A 22,595-nucleotide genomic window follows, 5' to 3' on the forward strand; every position below is an offset into this window, starting at 1 on the left:
AGCAAGCCCCAGAGGGGCCACCTCCACAGCTATGGGGAGGATGGGACAGGCTGGGATGCAGCACCAGCATCCTTCTGTCCCCCCAGACAACATGGGCCAGACCTATATTATGGTCCTCAGACTCTGACAGCTCAGCCCAGGACCCCAGTGCAGCCCTGAGCTTTAAGCCAAGGAGTTAAAAATTTGGACAACGACAAAATGGCACTGAAATTCCTCAAAAGCCCCAGCAGGTCTTGTGGGGCAGCAGCAAAAAGGGGACTCGGTGCAGGGGCCAGGGGCTGGGGTGATGCACCCAACTCAGCTCCGCGGCAGCAGGGGGACACTGGGGGCTCCCGACAGTACGGAGACCGAAGAGCAAGAGGCGCCAGGCCGGCGGTGCCGTGCCCAGAGGCGGCTGCAGGTCCAGACGTGCGGATGCGGATGCGGCAGGATGGGTCCGTGCCGGCTGAGATGCCTCAAGAGCGAATCGCTCAGCACTGCTTGCAGCCCCTCTCTCCAAAACCACAGAGATTTTCCGCGCGGTGGCTCCGGCAGTTGGAGGAGTGATGTTGACATACATGGAGCAAGGCAGGAACTTGCTCCCGCAGCGGATCCGTCTGGGAATGGCGAGGGTGTGCAAACAGCCCCGGCGCCAGCCCGGGCAGTGCCAGCCCAATGTTCCCCCACAGCTTGGATAGGAAACAGTGGTGAGGGCTGGAGCTGGGAGAGCATCTGCCCTTTCCCATCCTGCTTTCACCCCCTTTTCACTTGAGGGCAGAGGAATTGGGAAACACAGCTGGAATCGCAGCTCCGCACTGGGAGGACGGGGCAGCCGGTCCATGAGTGCCCCAGCAGCCGGTGCCGGGGCTTTGAACGCGCCTGGCACACGTTGTGGCAGTGCAAACCCTTTGCTCTTTTGAATGTTGCCACCACTTTAGTTAAGTCTGCGTCCCCACGCAGCTCTGGGTGCCACCCGGGGACGTGAGCCCCGTGGTGGTGGGTGCTGCCATCAGCAAAACAAACCCGCTGCCAAGAAATCCCGCACTGATGCGGAGCTGGGAGTTTAACAACCACCCCATGGAGCAACACGGCTCCCCGCAATCGATCCGGCACTGTGGCGTGTCCTAAATCTGCATCCAGATCTGAGCTCCTCCCTTGCCGAAAGCCTGCGGGGCCGGGAGTGGGAATTGTCTGCCCCGAGCACCGAAGCCCACGGGGGCTGATGTTCCCAGCCTGTCCCGTGGATGGGACGGGGTCTGTCCCCAAGCCACGGTGGGACGGGGGGTCAGGGACACGCACAAGGGGGTGGGAGGCCCGGGAGGGTGCAGGGAAGATGGGGAGACACCAGCGGAGCAGGAGGAAAGCCTCCACGGCACGTCTGCGCTGCGCCTGGCTGCACCTACAATTAGTCAGCCCAGGAAACACCGAGCCTTAAACCCACTAAAAACAACAGTGGGAGAGCACAAGCTGGGAAAGGGCTTCTCCGCACGAGACCTGGGCCGCTTCTGCTTCAGGAAATTATCTCCGTGAGTTGGAAGATGTTTTCAGCCCGCGGGAGACACTGACAAATCGCAGCCTGGAGCCCGGTGTCCTGCCAGATTGACCAGGGGCTTTGCAGAGAGCTCCCTCCCAACGCTCGGCTCCGGACGCGCGGGAGCGTTTGCCAAAAGGGCAACACCGGGAGCAGCGGAAAGGAGCAAGGAAATGACAGAATCTCTTTAAGACAAATCTTAACCAAAGTGCAATCAATCAGGCTCAGAAATGAGTTTCTCTGTCCAGTCGTGGCCAGTACAGCTGTGGATGTTACACGTTACAGTCTAACGGAGGCGGGAAAATAGTGTTTCCACACACCAGCAACCGCGTACGGCTGGACATGGCGGGAGGCACCGACCCTGCCCCGGCATACCCGAATCGAGCCGGGACGCCCTGTCCTGACACCGCACCAGACCCCGCTCCCCCACGGCAGAACTGGGGGACCTGCGGGGATGGGCTTGAAGCCTGACGAGATGATTTAACGAATCCCTCCTGAGCTTCGGTTTTATGAATCATCCTCGGGGCCTCGCCAGCTGTCTGAGGCGATTATGCAATGTTTAACATGGGCCTTTTCCAAACCTCATGGAAGTCAACAGGAGCCTTTCTCTTCCACAGCCCTTTGGAGCAGGTCCGGGCTCTCTCCTCCGTGCCAGGCACCCCTGGGTGCCGGGGAAGGGGGGGTGTGCGGGGCTGGCAGAGCCCCTCTCCCTGCTCTGCCTTGGGCTCCTCTGCACAAGGAGCACCAGAAGGGCTGAGACAGCAAAGGCTGGGCATGGTGGGGAGGGTGGAAAGGCAAGCGGACATCACCTCTCGCCCCAAAAGCAGCAATGCAGCCCTACCTTCCCCTCCCCACCTGCTCAGCCCCCTGGATCCGTCTCTGCAGGTCTTCCCCGGGACATCTCCCTTGCACTGGGAGTGACAAAATCCCATGCGGCTCCTCGGTCGCTGCTGCATTCACCCTGTGCTGTCCCGGTGTGGGCCGTGCCTGGCCATGCCACGCTGCCCAGGGCTCCCCGCGGCGCTGAGGGCACACGTGCTGGCATGGCATGGCAGCTCCATCAGGAGAACGTGGCAGGATCCAAGGTTCAATTGCCTCTCACATCAGAGGCCAGATAAGAGCATCTCCTAAGAAGGGTAACCCAGGGTGCAGCACCCATCCCTGGGGACCAACCTTCAGTCCTGCAGGTGCCAGCGCAAAGCGCCTTACGGAGCTCCTACCTCAACCCCCTTATTAGACACCGTATGCCATGACTAATTAAGAGCTGAGGGCTACGGAAGCCGTTCCTCTAGAAAAGGTGTCTGTGGCTAACAGTCTGTGGTGAGAGGAGGGCAATGGGACAGGAGACAGCTGGGCAGAGGCACACCCTGAGGACAGCAAAACCCAGGCCAGCCTGCATGCAGGCTGTTTTCTGGGAAGCAAAACATACCAGCATGTGCACGATGAGAGGTTTGGGCATCATCACCCATCCAACCCATGGGGACCATCTGCCCCGGGGAGGACGGTCCCTCGCGCCCGCTCCCTGTCCCTCGCAGCCCCGCTCACCTGGAGTTTCTGCAGCAGCACCACGTCCGCGATCTTCTCCTTGTCCTGCTTGGTTTGCTTGGCCTTCCAGTACTGCTTCTGGGCAGAGTAGCGGTTCATGGGACACACTTTGAAGAGGCAATCTGGGAGGAAGAGAAAAGCAAGGCTGAGGCTGCAGCAGCCACATGGCCACCAGCCAGCAGGGCCAACGTCACTGAGGGGCTGGAGTGAGTGGTGCTCCGGGACACTGCTCCCGTCCCAGCAGCGTCACTGGGAGATGGTCCTCCTAACCCACAACAACCCTATCTGCTGCTGGGGGTCCAAGGGAGAGCTGGCTGGGACTGGTGAAGGGTCAGGTCACCTGGCATTAAGGGGTGGATTAGTTTCAAATCAGGGCAAATAATGAGCCCAGGAGCGTCTCCACTCCTTGGACTTGCGACTAGAAGTGTTCTCATTGGAAACGGCTGTGCAATTTGGGAAGAAGAAGTACTGATGAAGCCCAGCTGTACCGAACGAGGAGAAGATCCTGCCGGGAGGGAGAGCAGCTAGCAGGACATGGCCACCATGAGTCCGGGACATAAGCAGACATCTCCACACCTCTCTTGTCACCCTGCCCACCGGCCACCCCGCACCAGCAGGGCCGCAGGCGGCCGTGCCGTCGGGATCCGCTGGTTTTGCAAAGGGGCCGCTGTTCTCCCGTGACTGCTCGCGGGGAGCCGCAGTTACCAGCTGCTGGAAGCCACGAGCAAACCACTCCTAAAATCTGTATGTCAACAGCTGCATTTCAAGTCCTAAAAGAAACATTTTGGGGACCCGGAGGGCCCAGGTTTGCATCCCAGCTCCCCCAAACACTTGCAGCCCATCCGCGCTCTGCAGATTGCCCCAAAATGCCTGGTTTTCCCCAGGCTGCTGTGGCCGGGATGCGGGGGCGGGAAGTGCAGATGCCCAGGTCCAAGCTTTGGGAGCTGAAGCAGGAGAGCGGATGTCTGGAGACGAGGAGGCACTTACATCTCCCAAACCCTCGGTCAGGGCTGGAAGCTGTGTGGGGTGAGGGCAGGAAGGGCTCCGCAGCCCAGATCGCCCTAATTACGCCTGAAATAGCAGCCCAGAAACTTCAGGCACAAAAAAAGAAAAGAAAAAATAAAATAATTAAAAAAAAAAAAAAAATCACCTCCATCTCTGGCCCCAGTCCCGAGCGGCTGGCAAGCACGTATTTATTTACCTGGGAGTGACGAACAAACAAGCGCAGAGCACAGTTCTCACCGGCTCGGGCTGCTGGGAAGAGGCCAAGTTTCACATTTCGTTTTACAGGTCTATTTGCTAATGGCACATCCCGTGCCAAGGAGGCCGGTGACGCCAAGCTTTTAATCGGGGAGCGAGCGTAGCTGCTGCAATGCCCGGCTGCCTTCTCCCACTGCCTCCGAGCGGGGCTGCAGAAACACCGGGGCCACCTGCAGCACCTTAAATTGTTTTCATTAAATGGCTAATTAAGGTTGCAAAAGGAGCTGGTACAAAGTAGAAATTGGGGGGGGGGAGTTAAAAAACAAAACAACGTAGCTATTAGGAGACAGATGCCAATCAAACCCCTGGCTCCAAGCACGCCCTGACATCCCCGTCTCAGCGTTAAGCCCTGTTTTGCAAGGAGGGAAACTGATGCACGGAGTCATTTGCACACAGAACGTCTCCAGCAAAGCTTCTTTGGAAGCCGGGGATTTTGGCACCCGGGCCTAAGCACTGATGAGTTTTTGCAAGATGGCTGGTGGGCGGAAGAAAGAGGGAAGCCAAGGAAAGCTCCCACATCAGCAGGGCCCGGCGGGAGCGAGCCAGCACAGCGATGCTCGGTCGAGCGGCCGCGACCCAGCACGGCCACGGGGGTAAAACCCCCAGTGACCCCGGGTGGGAGAGGGGCATTTCAGGCAGCAGCACGGCCGGGGGTCTCACTGCCATCCCGGCGCCTGCCCAGCGCAGGATTGAAGCACTTTATTTGCTTTTTTTTCCTCCTGACGTGCCTGAATGCTGGGAAGAGCCTTGGGGGGGTGGGGGTGGGAAGAAACCGCAAAGAAAAGCAAATAACGGAGAGGTGCCAGGCGCCTCAAGGAGGGCTGAGCCCCGGTGCGACGTGGGCGTCCCTTGCCGCAGGGACAGGCTCCCGGGTGGCTTTTGGCATTTCTAAAAAACCCCATTTCTCCCTGACTCCGGGAGAAGGGTCCTGTTTTCCCACCAGGAAGCCGAACTGTGCCCCGGAGTGACCTGCATGCACCTCACCGCAGAGCAGGATAGGGCAGGGTCCGGCCACAGGATACAGGGACGGCAACAGCACATGAAAATCCTCTTAAGCCTCTTGCTGCTGCCGCAAGGAAACAGCAGCAGCCCGTTGTTTTTACCTCCCTCGCGGTGATAGCCATCGAGAAGGCAGACTGCTACTTTTCCGGCCATTAAAACAAGCGCCTGGATATCCTGATAGGGCTTTGCATGGAGCAAGGCTGAGTCTAGACCAGACCTTTGCCTGGAAAAAAGATTCAACACCCGCCCGTGGCCAGGCAGGGAGACGGTGTGGCTGCTGGGACAAGGCTTGCACTGGCCACTCCATGGCTGCTCCCAACTCTTCCCATTCAGCCCCAGGTGAAAGTCTGACGATGGCCGGGATGGCTCTGCGGGCTGGGAGGCTCTGGGGAGCTGTGGGATGGCTCGTTAATTAGCCCCATGTACAAATTAGTGGCACCAGCTCCCGCGGAGAGGCAGGTCGCTGCTTGGGTGGGACCCCCGTGGGGAAGGGTGCCCGCGCAGCACCCTGATGTGGGATGTTAAAGCCACCCTGAGAAAGATGCGGAGGCACAAAGCAGAGCAGGGAACCAGTATTTTAAATGACATTTTTTAAAGGGGACTTGAAATTAGAGTAGCTGGGATGGAAGGAAGGGCTGTCCTAAACCAAACCCCGACTCCAACAACACAGTCCCTGGGTTTGGGGCGTTTTCTCAGTGTACACTCAGCCCTATCGCCACATCCCAGCCCTATGCTCTGTGCACCGGCCACTCGAACCCTCGAGCCCAGAGACATCCCACTGCTCCCCGGGGGAGCCCCAAGGTCGCGGCCACCTCGCTGGCCAGCCCCAGGGCTCGCAAACCGGGGAAGTGGGAGGCACGATTTGCTTTTCCAGGCGGCCTGTCCTGGCTTCTCCGGAGCGTTTCCACAGGCCAGGAGCTGCCCCGGCTTCCACTGACTCATACCCTTTTCCGCCTGGACCTGGCCACGTTTGCCCGCTCCTGCCCGGGGCTGCCCCTCGCCCAAATGGGAAATAACGAGCGCAGCCCTGAGCGCCGGAGGAGACAACGCAGCCCAAAACGTGACAGCCGGGGACAGGTCGGGATTTACCGTCTCTCCCTAAACCCTGCCTGTCTCATAAATGGGCGACTTAATCCCCTGGCTCTCTCTGAGGTGCAGCCAAGCACAGCAGATGTAATTAGTGCTGAATGCTAACAGACTCGCCTTGAAATAGTTTGCCTGTTGCAACTGCCCCTGCGTCTGTCCCCTCCTGTCCCTGGCTCCTGGTGGGTAGCCATCCAGCTGCCTGGATGCCTAGGGATGCATTTGGGGATGGTCAGACCCACCTTTGCAAAGGGTGGTTCCCGGCCAGCCCTGCTCCTCAGGGCTGGGTGAGTGGTCCCCAGGACCATCCCACCGCGGAGGTGGTTCCAGTGAATGCATAAACCTGGAATAGGTTGCCCAGAGAAGTTGTGGCTGCCCCATCCCTGGAGGGGTTCAAGGCCAGGTTGGACGGGGCTTGTAGCGACCTGGTCTAGTGGTTGGTGTCCCTGCCCAGGGCAGGGGGTTGGAACTAGATGATCTTTAAGATCCCTTCCAACCCAAACCCTTCTATGCTTCTGTAAATGCCCCCAGAGGCAAACGCAGGAGGGTAGGTGGTTTGGCCAAGTCACAGAAACAAGCCTACAAAGGCTGTCCGAGATTCCTCCAGGCTCCTCTGCAAAGGACAAGCAGCATTTCCCAGCCCTGGGTGAGCTGAGGTGCCTGGGACCCTGGTCCCCGTCCCTGGCACGGATGCTCGGGGCCAGCATCGTCCCCAAGGCTGCTCACGGCCGTGATGGAGCCGCCCCAGTCTCACCTCGAAACTTCTTGGGCGGGTTGTCCAGGTCGCCGGCGGCCGGCTCCACCACGCACCGATCATCCACCAGCCTGTACAGGGACAAAAGCAGGAGCAGGGCGTCAGCAACAACGCGATGACAGCAGGGCCCGAGCGAGCGGAGCGGCTTCACCACAAACCACAGCGCTGCGCCAAAAGTCACCTGGCCCAAAGCGACAACATCAAAAGCTGCATCTCCTGTTTCCCACCCGTTTGCACTCTATAAATATTTTGCACGACAACGCTCGGCTCTTGGGGCAACCAGCCGCTCTTGGGTACTTGCTCCGAACACGCCGCCCCTGGTTCGCCACCACCCGCCATTTCTTTCACGTGCGTTTTTCATCCCCGTCCCTTGGGGCAGATAAAAATCAGCAGCGAAGAAACACGGTGCTTGCTGTCAGCCGTGCTCCTGGAGCCTTTGCTCAGCGACCCGTGCGGGAGGCTCCGATGCCTGTGTCCTGCCAGAGCGAATCCTGCCTTTCCCAGCTCCCGGCTGAGCCGAATCCACCCCTCCGGCACGGTGCACTTGTTGCCACGTTATTTCACTGTTAATCTGGCAAAAAGGTGATGAGTTCGACTTTTATGCAATGGTTCTCCTTCTCCGGCTGGGAGCTCACCCCGCTGGGACATGGAGGGTGTAACTGCTGCAGACGGAGGTGGCAGGGCCCCCCCAAACCCAGTGATTAATTATTATCTGATCAGAGGTGCTGGCTCTGCCCATCAGATGCGAAGGGCTGTGTGTCTCCTCCCTGCCCACCTCTTTGTTTTCCCAGTGTTGAGCAAAAATCCTGCGGGTTTGGCCCTGGGCGCTGAGGACCGATGTCAGGTCAGATGGGACGCTGCTTTTCAAAGTTACCGAGACCAGCGAAGTGTAACCTGGCGCAAGGTTCAGCTCAGCCCCCAAAGCATGGGGGGGGACGGACCAGCATCGCCCCAGGGGCTGGTGGCGCCGGGGGCCACCCGGAGCTCGTCTGCACGGGCCCCGCGAGGCTTTCAAGGGAACTCGGTGCTCCAGCGAGACAGGCTGTACCCGCTCGCCCGCTTTCTCCCAGCCCTTGGGAAGGGATGCAGTGAGAGAAACTGCGCTCCTGCCCCGGGCGAGGAAGTGGGAAGCATGTCCCCACCTGCGGAGGCTGGATTCAGGCAGCGAGTGGATGCAGGAATGCACCCACGACGCCACCCCGGGAGGGAGCATCCATCGCGGGGACAGCTCTGATCCTGGGACAGGAGGGAAGACGCAGCACGGAGAAACCAGGCACACATACGTGACATGGTGGCGAAGGGCACGGCGGGGCCCCCGCCGCCCCCTCCGCTCCCCAAAGGACTCTCGACCCCCCCCCCACCCCCCAACAAACCAAACAGCCAAAACACCGTGCGAGATGGACACGCTGCGCTGCAAAGAGTTGGCAAAAGCCACAAGATATCCCGTTCGCAGATCCAGCCTCCTTCCCCCAGCCCAGCCGCTCTCCGGAGGAGGGGAAAATTCCTTTCAATAGCTCGGCAGAGAGGAATTTGGCCTCGGCGCTGATGGATTGGGACCCCGGGAACCTCAGTGCTGCTGCGTCCTTGTCTGCGGGGCTCGGGACACCCAGCGCTGTCACTGTCCCCGCCACCAGCTTTAAAGCTCCCCGGGGGTGGGGGAGATTAACCTTAGATTTCAAATAGAGAGAGAGAAAAGCGACTTCTCTACCGCTTTTGGTGGCAGCAGAAGCTTAAAAACAATTAGCAAAGACCTAGAAGATGGTAAAAAAAAAAAAACCAACGCCAAACCCACGAGGTTTCAGAAAGCGCCCGGTGAGCTGTTTGCCGGACAGGGCGGCCTTGGCTTTGCAAACACTCCTGGTCGGCAGCTCAGGGGCTTTTCGGCTCCTGACCAGGGGCTGCCCAAATTCCATGGGCTGGATGCCTTTTCCATGGGCCCTGACAGCAGGGAAGGAGTTGGGCAGGTTCCCAAACTCCCGCGGGACACGGAGCCTCGGGAGGGCGGGGAAAGAGGTAAAAAGGGGAAAAACCCAGAGCGGAGCAGAAGCAGCCGCGGAGAGGGGCTGCACCATCGTCTCACCTCGCAGGAGATATGCAAAGCCCCGGCCCAGCCCCGGTGCCACTTGTAGGCGGTTTTAGTTTCTATTACTATTATTTTGACGGGGGACAGGGAGGAACAAACACTTTCGGTGCGCCTGGGAGCAAAGACCACTGAAGACCGAGCCCTGGCCGACGCACGGAGCAAAGCACCAACCCTCGGCACGTGCCCGGCTCCCCCCGGCGCCTACAAAAGCAGGGGGTTCGATTCATCTGTGCACTTTAAAAAACCAGAAATCCTCCCTCACCGTGGCTAGGGGTCTCCGAGGAAGCGCCTGACCTGCGTGGCCCGTTTTCGGTGTCGTAAGGGCGCGGGAGGCTCCCACCCACACCAGCTCTGCCCGCGGCAGTCGCCTGCCGCTTCCCCGTGCCCGGCATTAACCGGGCAGGATTAGAGACAGTGACCTGCCAGGCTGGAAGTCTTAATTAGTTAACGATCTCAAGGCAGTTTCAGCATCTTTAATCCCAGGATTACACACTCTGCAGGAATGCAAAGTGTTGTTATTATTAAACTGATACTCCAGACTAACGTTCTTCAGTTAAAAACTGCTGAAAATAAAAGGATTCTGACAGGGTGGACATGAGTCACCTGGGTGACTGCTGGGGCCAGGATGCGCTTCCACTAATAACCCGCATTAGCACGGCGGGATGGAATCATGGAATCACAGAATGGCCTGGGTTGGAAGGGACCTTTCACGTCATCGAGTCCAACCCTCAACCTGACCCTGAGAAAAGCCATCACTGAACCGTGTCTCTAAGCACTGCGTCTAACCGTATTCTAAATTCCTCCAGGGATGGTGCCTCAACCACTTCCCTGGGCAGCCTGTTCCGACGCTTAATAACCCTTTCAGTGTACAAATTTTTCCGAATGTCCAGTCTAAACCTCCCCTGGCGCAACTTGAGGCCGTTTCCTCTTGTCCTGTCGCCTGTTTTTTGGGAGCAAAGACCGACCCCTGTCTCTGGGGTGAGCAAAGCCCCAAGGGGTCTCTGAGCAAAGGCTCTGGGAGCGCGGCTGACACCAGGCACTCTGTTTCTTCACTGCCGATTTCTATCTGCTGCTCTTGGCCGCAGGGGACGGGATGGGGCAAAGCCGAGCTCCCTCTGCTATTAGAGCGGCGGGGACGCGCGGGCGCTCGGAGAGCAGCTTTCGTTTCCCAGGTGTTAATGAGAAAAGGGGGCTGTTGGCATCTGAGCACCTGGAGGAAGACCTATCAGGCTGGACGTGCTGATGTAAACTTCACCCTTTGCCTTTTCCAATCCCCTCCGGGGAGCACAAGGGGCCAGATCCTGCCCATGGATGATCCTGGCTCCCCGCAGCCCAGCGAAGCGCGGGCGAGCATCTGGTTAGTTTTAAGCCGTGCAAGTCACGGCAGTGGTTCCCAGTGGGGCTTTCGGCATGCTTTACAAATAAATAAATAAGTGAATAAAAATCGAGCACAAAGTGATTCCCTGGCCTGGGGCCAGCGCACTTGGCCTCGCGCGAGGCAGAGCCTTCGCCGGAGGTCAGGGGAAAAGCAGCTCGTCCAGCGCTGCGATCCGCAGCGGTCGGACACCCCGAGCCTCCCCGGGGACGGCGGCAGCTGGGGCTGACGTGGAGGCATCGCTCCTGCAGATGCCTCCTCCCAGAACCTGGGCTGGGGAGGAGGAGAGAGTCGTCCCTGGCCACGGTGCACCCCATGCCGAGGGGAGCTCCGGAACGCCGTGGTCCAGGGGTGCACGGGGAAGGAGCGCTCTGGGAGACGGGGAGCCCCAACCCAGGCAGGAGCACCCAGCCACAAAGCCCACGAACCCTTGGAGGTGAGGATGAGGCAGAAGAAGATGGGGAAGAGGAGGAGGAGGAAGAAGAGGAGGAGGAGAAGGAGAGCTCGCCATTGGGCACAGGGCTGGGTCAGCCCCTCTGGCTCAGGGTGCGAGATGGGCACCGAGCCCACAGGGAGGATCAAAAATAAAGTGAGCGAATGCAGGGAAGACAGAAAAATGCAGCTTTTCCTCCCGCTGCCCCAGTGCTGGGAGGAGGAAGCCGCTCTTGGCCTTGCGTGCTTCTCCTCCCTGCAGAGACGAGTTCATCCTGACCCGGCGGAGCTGGAGTTACCCTTTAACCAGCTGCGTTTCCCTGAGCTGCTCCACCCTGCAAATCCACCTGCAATCACAATTACAGCTATGAAAGGTGTTATTTCACCTGAAACAGCCAGCTGCCATTCGGGCAGGTTTGCCGCTGGCTCTTCCCCGCTGCAAGCCCACAGTGCCCGTCCCCAAGCCCCTGGCGGGTCCTGGCAGCCCCCCGGGGATGGCAGGGATGGGGCAGCACATCCCCCCACCAAGCGCAGGCGCCTGCACTGCATTTCTACTCCCTTCTTGCTCCGGCCATTTGGTGCTGGCTTATCAGGGACACCAGATACGATGGGGACACTCATGACAGCAGCGTCCAGGGCTCACAGCATCACCCCATCCATCACAACCCGAGGAGGAACGAAATCAAGGTCCCCCTGCTCCTTTCCCTGCTTGGCCACTGGTTTGCTTTGCCTGAGTGATCGCCACAGGGCACCCCACAACAGCGGCTGTTCCCCCCGTCCCAGCCCCGGTCCCAAAATTCCCTCTCCCCAAGCACAGATCTCCCAGGAGATACCAGCGATAGCCCCCAGGCAGCTCCCCGCAGCAGGGTGCCATGCCCTGGCAAAGCTGCTGCTCAGTGCCAACCCCACGTTCCTGACCCACGCGGTCCTTTTGTCCCAAACTGTCTCAAGCCGCCATCTCCTTGACACCTTTAATTGGCAGCAGCGCAGTCGGGCAGCCCCGCAGAGCCGTTCCCCATCTCCCAGACAGGAGTACCCTCAAAACAAGCCAAGAGGGAAGAACAAACCACCCTCGGGCCCCTGCATCTCACAAACTCCTCCTGGGCACCTCCCATGTCCCCAAAACCACTTGGGGCATCTCCGATACGCCCATCCCGTCCCCCCATCTCCCCACAGGGACCGTGTCGCTCCTGCGGGCAGCTCTCCCTCTGCCTTTCCATGGGACTTCTTAAGTAACCTCCTCCTTTTGGGCTGCCTTTAGCATTTTTGCTAGTTTGGGTATTCTGGCTCGGCGTTCCCCCACCTAGCCCAGCACTTGAGCACACAGGATTACTCCCCACCCTTCGGCGGGTTGTTTTTCCTTCTTAAGAGCAAACGCCCACTGCAGAGAGGGTGTGCGGGAGGAAGGCTTTGTGCCTGGGGGCCTTCGCTGGTGCGATTTGGGGGGGACTGGGAGCAGAGGAAGCTCAGCCGGGGGCTGCAGGGCTCCCTCCACCTCTGCCACCAACCCCCTCCATCATCTTCAGCAAGTTTCCTGTACAAAAGGAGGAGGAAAGCACTTCAAAAAATAAAATATAAAATAAAATAAATTGAGACTTAGTGTTAATAAGGGGCCTGAGTCTGCTTCCTTGCTGCTTTTTTAAGGCATCCCCCTGACCGTGGGACACCAGTGTGAAGAGGGAAGCCCGGTGCTGTGCGAGTGGCTGGTCCGGCCCCCAGGTACCCCCAGGTACCTCCATGCACCCGGGGCTCCAGGGAAAGCTGCTGCTTTCCTGGCAGAGCTGCCAAGAGCCTGGCAAGTTCCTGCAAACGATGGCACCCATCCCTCAGAAGGATGGCAAGAGCTACCAGCCCAGTCCTGGCCAAGACCCATCTCTTCCCATTTTCCCACAGCCCAGGGCAGGGCTTCCACCCTGTCACCGGCGCGGTGGGGCTGCCAGACCCGCTGCTTCTTGGCCAGACACCACCAGTGACAAAGCACTGGGATTAATGGGTTTAAGGCAAAGCAGAAGCTACAGCAGAGCCAGGCAGGAGGGAGCATCTCCACCGCACACCCCACTTCTTCCCCTGTGCTCTCCTCAGACCCGTTTCCCCTTCCTCAGCCTCTCTGGGCATTTTGGAAATGCAGCTGCAGAGATGCTCGGTGTAAGCGGCTCCAAACTCCGCTGCGCCTCCCACCAGCGCTGCATCCCGAGCAGAGACGGACAGAGCCCCGTGTCCCGCAGCACCACCTGTAAGCACCACCAGGTTGGTATTTAGTTGACATTCACATCTGCATCCCCCAGGACACCCCAGAGATGCCATCAGCGCTCTCGGGAGCAGCTCACTGCCCTGCTGGGACACTGGCGCCGGGATGTCACAGCACCGGCACATTGGGGTACATCCCTTAACGTGACACTTGTGACCTGGAGACACTCCACATCATTCCACCTAAACAGAGGATCCCTCTGCAGACCCTCAGTGATCCCACAGCCCAAACCAGTCCCTCTGGGAGGAAGGATGGAGGGAGCGCTTCCACCAGGGTGCTCAGCACCCAGCGTGGGGCTGGCAGAGCTGTTTGCCTTGCAAATGAGCTAAATAGGGTCCCAAGCTGTGGCAGGAGGGCTAGGGAGAAGCACTCTCGGTGAGTCACCCAGTCCCTTATCGCAGGAGTGATTTAAGGTGTGGTTGGGTCTCCCAGGTCGCCGGGCACAAGGGAAAACAATTTCAGAGGGCGGGAAACAACCCGGAAAAAGCAGAACGCGGGAAAGTGGGGCTGCCCAGTAAAAGCCGTGCTGGGGCCCAGGAAAAGAGGGTCTCCAAGCAAGCCCTGATTTTCAGATGCTTCTAAGTCTAGAGACACACCCTGCAAAAAGGGGGACCTGGGGTCCAGAGCTGCAAAGGGATTGGAGCTCCAAATCATCTAAACACCTCTTAATTCAGCTCCCGGTGAGCCGTTGGGACCTGCTGCGTGGGCTAATAACCGGTGTTGGGTCCCAGCAGAGCCTCCTCTGGACCTGATTTCACAGCCAAGGCTGCAGCCCCGGCCTCGGGACGGCTCTGGCATGGGGAGAGCAGGTCAGCTACCAGGACACCTCTCCAAAAAGGACCATGGGGATGTCCTCCCACCCATGGGCACAGACGGGCTGCATCCTGCATGTGCAGGACCTGCCCCCCAACACCGTGTAATTGCAGGGATAGGGATTTTGTGCTCGGATCTTGCACCCACGTGCACCCAGCAGCCCATTTCTGAACAGCATCCCGCAGCCGACCAGAGGAAGGCTTCGGTGGGCATTAACCCAGAGGCTGCTCGTGCCCAGCGGTGGGTGCGCGAACATGTGTAGGCGAAGGTATGTACGTCTCTGGTTATACATAGGCATGTGGGAGCAAGTGCATTCATCGCAGATTATAGAGCCGGGCAGTTCCTGCCCCAGGAATCCCATCCAAGTCAGCATTCCTGGCTGAGCTCAGCCTCTCCTACAAGCAGCATGGGGCAGGCATGCTGGCGCAGACCCATATCCACCCGCCGGGGGCTGTGGGCAAGTTTTGGGTCCCTGCTTCGGGGTAAGGAAAAAACCCACCCGTGCTCGGGGGCATCGGGCAGCCTTGCCAGAGCCCTCCCAGTGCCACAGGGGAAACGCACTGCTGGCAGGAACAAGCAGCCAGCGGATGGAGAAGGGCATCTCTGAAAGTCTTAGAATCATAGAATGGTTTGGGTTGGAAGGGACCTTAAAGATCATCTTGTTCCAACCCCCTGCCCTGGGCAGGGACACCTGGCTTTGGCCTGGCTTCATCCGGGTGCTGCTTTAGCACCGTTGGCTTGGACAGAAACAGCAGGGAGAAGGGACAGGTCCCCAGTCTCTCCACTCATCTCCCCAGGTCGGGCCGTGAGATCCCCTCGCCCATGCTGACACGTCCAGGGGGCTGCAAGGAGTCGGCTCAGCCTGGACCTGGCAGTGCCCTGCTCCCCCCAGCCCTGAGCAGCGCTTGGTGACCACGCGCACCCACGTGTTGGTGGCCCTGCAGTGATTCCCGCTGACCACCGGGCGTGTGGGACCCTGAGAGGGCACAGCGAGAGCCACCACTGCCTGCTCCAGGGGACGGCAGCCTCCAGCCACACCGGGCAGGGCTGGAAGCACTTACTCACCCCAGGAGGGTGAGCCATCCCGCTCAGCCACACACACAACCCCTTCCTAATCCCACCAACCCCTCTGGCTGCTTAAGCCCATTTCGTCTCCCCCAGCCCCAAATGGGAAGGAAACAGTTTTTGGCCATGGCTGCCGGAGAGGGTGTGCTGCAGGGTCCCTCCAGGGCCCCATCCTGCCCCCGGCAGCGACTGCAGGCACCCAGCCTCCCCTCCCCAGCACCTGCGCCCGTCCCTGCTGCAGCACCCGGACTTTCCAGCCCCTTTTCCCACCGGGATCGGTCTCAACACCACTCCCCTGTCCCGTCCCGGCTGCCCCCGGACCAGGCTGGCTGGTGAGCAGCCAGGGGAGCATCTCACTCACCCCAAAGTGCTGATGAAGCCATTGACGGAGCCCTCGGCGTACAGGGAGACGATGTCCCCGATGTGCAGGAAACTTGACATCTCATTCATGGTTGCCCTCGACCCGGCGCGGCCCCGTTCCTTCCTCAAATCACCTTCTCGTGTCGAAATCCACCATGGGGCGAGGACAGTTTGGGGGACCCCCTTCTCCGGGGGGGTGGTTTGAGCCCAACCCGGCTCCGGCTGGATCCGTGCGAGCAGCAACCGGGAGCGGGAGGGCAGCGAGAGCCCCAGGCACAACTTTTACATGTGCTGAGCAGGAAGGGAGCCAGGGAGGAGGAGGAGAAGGAGGAGGAGGAGGAGAAGGGGGGGGGGAATGAAGCTCAATTAGAGGTTTTGCATGAGATCTGTCCGTCTGTCCGTGTCTCCGTCTCGGCACAGCTTTCTACCTGCAGCCAATGGAGAGCGATCAGGAAGTCCTGCTCGAAAAAGCATGCAAATATTTTTGGCCTGGGAGGAGAACCGGAGCTGCCTGGGGAGGGGAAGGGAACGAGAAGGGGGGGGGGGGGGGGGGATGCCCAAAAAGAAGCCCCACCCCCCCGCTCCCCGCCTCCCGCCTCGGGGGGATCCGCCGCCCGCACCCGCGGGTCCCGGGGCCGCGCACCCCGTTGCCCCCGAGCGGACCCGCGGGTGGGGACACCGGATCCGCGCCCCCCCCCCCCCCCCCCAAACTGCCACCGCCCCCGGGGGGTCCCCCCGTCTCACCCTCCCACGGCCAGGCACCATCCCGGGGTGCTCGGCGCCTGCGCTCCGGGACGGAGCCCCCTAGCCGGTCCCCTCGGGGTCTCCCCCAACTTGCCCTCCTCCATTGGGAGCACACTTTTTGGGGAGCGATATGGGGTGGCGGGGTGTTCGCCCTGCACAGCGGGCCAGCAGCCAGGGGCTACACAGCCGCGCTCGGCCTCCCATCAGCTGAAGCGAGTGGCCGATGCAGCTGGGATGTGCCCGCTGCCCCAGCCCCCTGTGCCCTCCCGTAAGTGGGCAAGGGAAACTGAGGCACCCAGCTCCCACAACCAGCCTCTGCCCGCCCCCCCCCCCGCCCCCAAAGCCCCTCTCCTGCCACCCCAAGGCCCCCCAGCCCAGGTCCTGCTCTCGCCATTTGCTTCATCCCCCTCCTCGCTTTGCAAGCGGGACCAGACAGCAGGAGCCGCAGCTCTCTGCCCGTCCCCATTCCTGCGTCCCAAGACCTGACACCCCAAGACTTCCACACCCTTTGGCCAGCGCTTCCCCCAGCCCGGGGCAAGCACGGGGATCCTGCACCGCCTGGAGCAGGGAAAGCCCCGGCCGAGGACAAAGCAGATCTCGCTGGATTTTTCTGCCCCAGGCGAGCACTTGCGGCTTCCTGAAGCCCAGCTGCCTCCTGCCAGCCTGCCGCTCCCGAGCTGGTTCAGTTCATCCCCGCTTCGCCTCTCGCCACCTCTGTCCCCCTCCTGCCCCCACAGCATCGTCCAAACTCTCCCCCAGTTCAATGCACGAGCTTTCCCCCTGCACCCCCAAAACCAGGGCGATGCTCCAGCCGCTCTCCCCAGCCCCGTCCAGCTTGACGGTGCCGTAGGGTTCAGCCAGCGCCCAACACGGCTGCACCCAACCCACCCATCACCACCGGGAGCTGTGAGGAGTCCCCCCCACTGAAGCCCACCCGGTCCCTGCAGCCCACAAGGAGCCTTTCCGCAGCCAACCCAACACCGCAGGGCTGGGCAAGCAGCTCCGGGCTCCCGATATAACACCGGTGGAAAAGGACCACGTCCTCAGGGCATCTTCTGGACAGCACAAGTGCCCTAGTTCCACACTTTAATTAAAACTTGCCTGCTGTAAAAACAATATCAGAAAGGGAGGGGAAAAAAAAAAAAAGCATGATGCTTTTCTCATTTATTTCCCTCCTGTCCTCTTTTCTCACAAACAAACACACAGGTTTCAGGAATATAAACCTTGCCCTAAATAGTGAAATATTTTTTTTTCCACTAGGAAACGGACAGGTCCCCTGGCAGAAGAAAGGGAAAAAAATTAGTGCAATTCCTCCGGGGGAGATGCGAATTCAGGTCCATCAGGATTAGCTGCGTTTTCAGCACAGGACAAATTTAGAAGCCTTTATCTCAGGGCAACAGAGGGGGAAAAGAGAAGATCATAAGAAAAAAAAACTCGGTGCTGTTAAAAGCAAATGAAGGTTTCACAACAGGAGCTCAAAGAAAGCCCCCAAGGAATCAAAGACCAAAACTTTGTGCACTGATCAGCCACTTTGATGAAAGGCACAAGCAGCATCTCAGCCACGGGGCACCACGGCGTGCCCATGCCAGTGTCCACACCAGTCCCACCAGCCTCGCTGGGCACAGCTGGGCCAGGCGCCACCTCTCCCAGCCTGGCCCAAGCGGGGCTCCCCATGAACCCGTCCTCCCTCGTCCCCCAGGGACGGCTCGTGTTTGCAGAGCGCCAAGCAGTAAAATCATTTGAAAGCGCGAAAAAACCACATCGCACTAAACAAACAGGCGTCTGGCCTGGTTTCTCCCACCCAGGAGAACGGGGAGCAGCGAGACGGAGCCTCTCGACGTCTCCTTCCCACCCCATGGCAGGAGGCAGCCCTCTCCCTGCACTCGGGGTGGTGGACGCCGTCTGCAGCCTGTGCTCGGGGCTGAACATCCCAGCTCAGCTCCATCAAGGATGGGGAACCCAAAAGGTCTCAGGGGTGCACCCCTGCCTACCCTGCACCTTGGGGATGGTGACGCTACATCTCCAGGTCTCCAAATCCCCCTTGGACGGAGCTGGGATGGATGAAACCTTCCCCATTCTCCAGCCCTGGGAGGGCAACGCGCAGCTCCAGCTCCCTGTCTGTGACAGCTCTGTCCCTGTGGTGGGCACAAATAGGGACCCCCGGCATCTGCCACCCAGGGTTTGCCAGCACACAGTCAGCAGCACAGACAGGTGGCTTCTAGGAGAAAAAAATGCATTTCTCCCGTGTCTCATTCGCTCTCAGCTGCGCTCAACATAGCTATGAGCCGTCACGCTGCCCACCCTGCATGTCCTGACTCTGCACAGCGTCTCTGGGCTGCTCCCATCCCACAGGGACATTTTGTGCACGGGCTCAAACCCAAAAATACTGCGGGAGCTGCAAACGGGCTGCAGGTGAGCGAGCAACCATGGCCATGGGGATGCTCATGGGCACGTGCAGCAGGGCGGTCACCTCGCTGGGCCTGCACTCGCTCCCCCAGGCCCCGGGGAGATAGAGGAGTTAAAAATAAGAGCGTTTCCTTCCTTACCCCCTGCTTTAAGCCACGTGATAAATGAAAACTGGGAGTTTCTGCCTCCTGGAGAGGAAGCGGCTGTGGAGAGGCAGCCGGTGAGTCAGTCCAGCAGCAGCCATCCCCATCCCTAAGGCGCAGCCTGCATCTCTGGCGGGTCGGAGTCACATTCCTTTCACATGTTGAAATTGCTCCTTTTCAGGCAACCACTGGAAATGCAGGGCCACCTCCCTCCCCCCGGGCCCCCAGCCCCATCCACAGGATGCTCCTTTGGCAAAAGCTCCCCTCTACCTGCACGCCCTTCCCACGACAGCCCGTGGCAGCGAGCCCTCCCCGATGTGGGATGGTGTTGGCTTCCCAACCATGCCACAACCCTCCGACAGATCAGATGGAATCGTAGCCCCCCAGGGCGGGACAGGAGCCCAACTGGAGCTCAGCTTTGTCCAGATGCTTTGGGAGCAAATCTATCGCTGATGGAGGGGCTGATGAGCAGGGATGCTGGCTGCGGAGGCAGATGGGTTAGTGGTACCCGAGCAGCATCCCTGCGCTCTGCCAGGTCCCCATCTGGTTTTTGCATGGGTCTCCTCGAGCATCCAAAGTCAAGGCCGGGAACTCAAGGGTGAAGCCACTTGGAAGAAGAAAGTGAAAAATAACTGTAGCCGCCTTTGTTTGAGGAGGAGGAAGGGAGACACTCGGTCCCTTGTGCGCGAGAAGAGCGGGGAGCAGCAAGGCTCTGCTGACAGATGCACATAAGAGGGGGATTCTTCAGCCAGGAGGCGAGTCTGCCCCTCGTCTCGCTGGCTCTGGCTGCGCCCTGACCCTGCTGCTGCCCACGGATGCAACACAAAGGCTGTCCAGGCTCTGTATGGCGCCTTTCACGCTGCTGCACCATCCTCCCCCTCCAGCCACCCCACAGAGAGCAGTGGAGTTGGGCCAGGACCGACTCCAGGCTACAGCTATCAAGAAAAAAAAAAAAAAAAAAAAAAAAAAGGGAGGTGGTTTCAACCTTGTTTCTCATTTTGGGTGAGGATTTCAGAGCCCAGAGTGAAAAAAATCACTCCTTGCGTGCAGAAGGTGCTATGTGCATCCCCAGTGAGCAGCGTTAGACCCCGAATCTGCTTTGCTTGAGCTGCAAACCCAAACTACAAACCTGCCCTCCAGCAGCCCTTTGAAAGGCGACCCAAGGTCTGCCAGGGCAGGGCTGAAACCCCCTCGGGCGACTTCATTAACCGGCAGAGATGAGGGCCAGATCCCTCCTGCCTGTCCCATCTGTGCCTCCGCTCCCGCCTGGCCGTCTCCGGCTGTGGCTGTGCGAACGGTCTCCCGGGAACAGCCACGCTCCCCCAAAATAGCTCTCAGACTGGATGACTTTGGCCCACATCCTCAAAGGTATTGAGGCTCTGGGTTACCTCGGAGAACCTCAACCTCCGAACCCACAGGGGTGGCAGAAGATGGGAAGGAGAAGATGCCAGTGCAGACGTGGTCCTGCTCCGACTGACCCCCACCACGCGCGGGAGGATGCCCACGTGCTGGTCTCACCCCGACAAGACAGAAGAAGAGGATGCCATAGGAAAATAGGGCAAAATAGAGCAATTCCTCCAGTCTCATGCTTGCTCCTTGTCCACACGTCCAATTCCGTGGGTGGGCGCATCCCGCCCCGAGGATGGTCAGGGTGAGCAGCGGGAGCCGAGAGGAGGGGAAGGACCCCCCGCTCCCCTCCCTGAGAAGGGTTAAGCGACGCTTGCATCGAAGACACTTTGTACTTGGATTTAAAAATACAGCCAATGCCCCGGTGGCTCAGCTCCGTGCAAGTTGCAGGTATATTTCCACACTTGAGCCAATAACCTTCCCCGAGGGAAATTTAGGCTTTTTATGATTAAAAGGGGAAAAAATAATAGTGGGGAATTAAATATAGTACAGAACAAGAGAACAATTAGCAGTTGCTGTTAGCGACACCGGGCCAAGTTTGGGACAAACGCCGTGGTTGTCTGGAGAGCAGCAGGGCTGGGGACAGCCACCGGGTGACACGGGAATCGGCCGGGTGCTCGGGGCAGGGAGGGACTCTCGGTCCTTGGCAGATGGCCCTCGGGAGCCCGGACCTGGCACGACCCCGACCCCGGCACGACCCCGACCCCTGCGAGGAGCCTGCCGGCACCGGCCACACCTCACGGGCATGATTTTATTTTTATTTTTTTTTCTACCTTCACTTTATCAAAAGCAAATGGAAGCGTTTGCACAGGCTTGTAGCTTCCCTAATAAGCAAACACGGGTTAATTGTGGGGTGGAGCAGGGGCTGGGGTTGCCAGCCAGGATGGCAGCTGGCAGCAGGGACAAAACGGGCGAGGGATGAGCCCCATTCCCCGTCCTTTCTGGTGCATTACGACAAATTTTGCATTGCACAACCCTCCTCATCTCGGCTGGCCATCCGCTGCCCCGCATCTCGCTCATCGCCTGCCTGCAGCTACCACGCGAACTCCTCCAGTTGCACAACCGTTTTGCTCCAAATCGGCTGATTTGTTGCCCACTGCGGTCATGGCCATGTGAGAGCATCACCGACGCCTTTGCTGCCTCCTCGCCACGGGCACATGCTGATTTACAGCCCCAGCAAAACCTCCTGTTCTTTCCCCCAGCCCTCCTCGCTCCGGCACATCAGGGCAGGGACCCAGCCTAGGCTGCATCGCACGGTCCCCCATCGACGGGCAGATTTCCAAGAGCAGCCCGCAGCTCCAGAGCAACGCCGAGCCCTGCTGCAATCCCATCCCACCAGCGTGTCTCGGCCCCTGAAGAAATCCAGAGGGATCCACCGCGAACCGGGCTGCAGCACAGAGGAGCCGGCGGCACAACCTCTCCTTTCAATAGCTCTTGTGGAGATGGACTGCCGCGCCAAGCAGCATTTCCTCTGCCTCCGAGTGGACCACGCAGGCCCTCTTGCCTGGCTCGCGGTCAACACGCAGCGATGAATGAACAACACATCTTATCGGAGAGCGGACGGGAAACGCTCTACAGCCCGGGACGGGCACCGTGCCCACCTCCGCGCGCTGCTGGCGGCAGGATGGGCTCCGGCTCCATCCCGCCACCTCCAAGCAGGGGACGGGGATGCTCCGCCGGGCTGGTTTCGAACAACGTGCACTGCTGCACCCAGTCCAGCGCCTCCTGGGGTGGGTCGGGTCTGAAGGGCGCAGGGACACATGGGAATGTCACGGAGAGAAGAAGGGACAGAGCGCAGAGGAGCTGCCTTCCCACTACAGACCTGTCCTGCCCCAGCCTCCATTTTTCCCTGTAAAGTTTCATATAAAATGGCTGATCTGAGGATCTTCCCTCCTCCCCAGCTTTTTGAGACAAGTTAGTGCCAAGCAGCCTAATTACAGTCTTCGCTGAGATAACCACATGCTTTCCTGCTGAATGACAGGCTGGGTTACCGTGTGGCTCCGGGCCAGGACCAGCTGCCTCCCTGTCTAGGCCAGGCCACCGCCTCCGTCACACTGGTCACGTCCCCAAGGGATGGGGGTAGGGGACGACAATCAGATGCTGCTCCCCTGGTGCGTGCCAAGAGCGGGAGCGTGCAGGCAGCCCTGCGGGCAGGAGCTCGGCCACCGCAGCTCGCGCTTGCCCTCGGTTTCATGGGCTCCATTAATGTGACAATGAAAGGAAACGCGCTGCGAGTGCGGCCGGGCTGCTGCACACGTGTCACAGCCCCCACATCAAAGGGGATGCTCGGGGCGAGCTGGGGGATGTGGCTGTGCAGGCAGCCATGCACCTGGCAGCAGGGGGGGGGCGATCCCACGCCGTGCTG

The 22,595-nt window shown here is 59.7% G+C and overlaps 1 protein-coding gene across 1 annotated transcript in view; it reads right to left on the reverse strand.

Moving 5' to 3' along the window:
* The window catches only part of ITPR3 (inositol 1,4,5-trisphosphate receptor type 3), a 43,303-nt gene extending 27,326 nt beyond the window's left edge, over nucleotides 1–15,977 (reverse strand). The window contains exons 1-3 of the mRNA XM_054181016.1: nucleotides 15,532–15,977; nucleotides 7,155–7,225; nucleotides 3,056–3,177 (exon numbers count right to left, since the gene is read on the reverse strand). Coding sequence (XP_054036991.1) covers nucleotides 3,056–3,177; nucleotides 7,155–7,225; nucleotides 15,532–15,620 — 282 coding nt within the window. The 5' untranslated portion in view covers nucleotides 15,621–15,977. The remainder of the gene's footprint in view (nucleotides 1–3,055; nucleotides 3,178–7,154; nucleotides 7,226–15,531) is intronic.
* Between the last annotated feature and the right edge of the window lie 6,618 nt (nucleotides 15,978–22,595).

This window comes from Rissa tridactyla, chromosome 21 (genome assembly GCF_028500815.1).
Source record: "Rissa tridactyla isolate bRisTri1 chromosome 21, bRisTri1.patW.cur.20221130, whole genome shotgun sequence".
Classification (NCBI taxonomy): domain Eukaryota; kingdom Metazoa; phylum Chordata; class Aves; order Charadriiformes; family Laridae; genus Rissa; species Rissa tridactyla.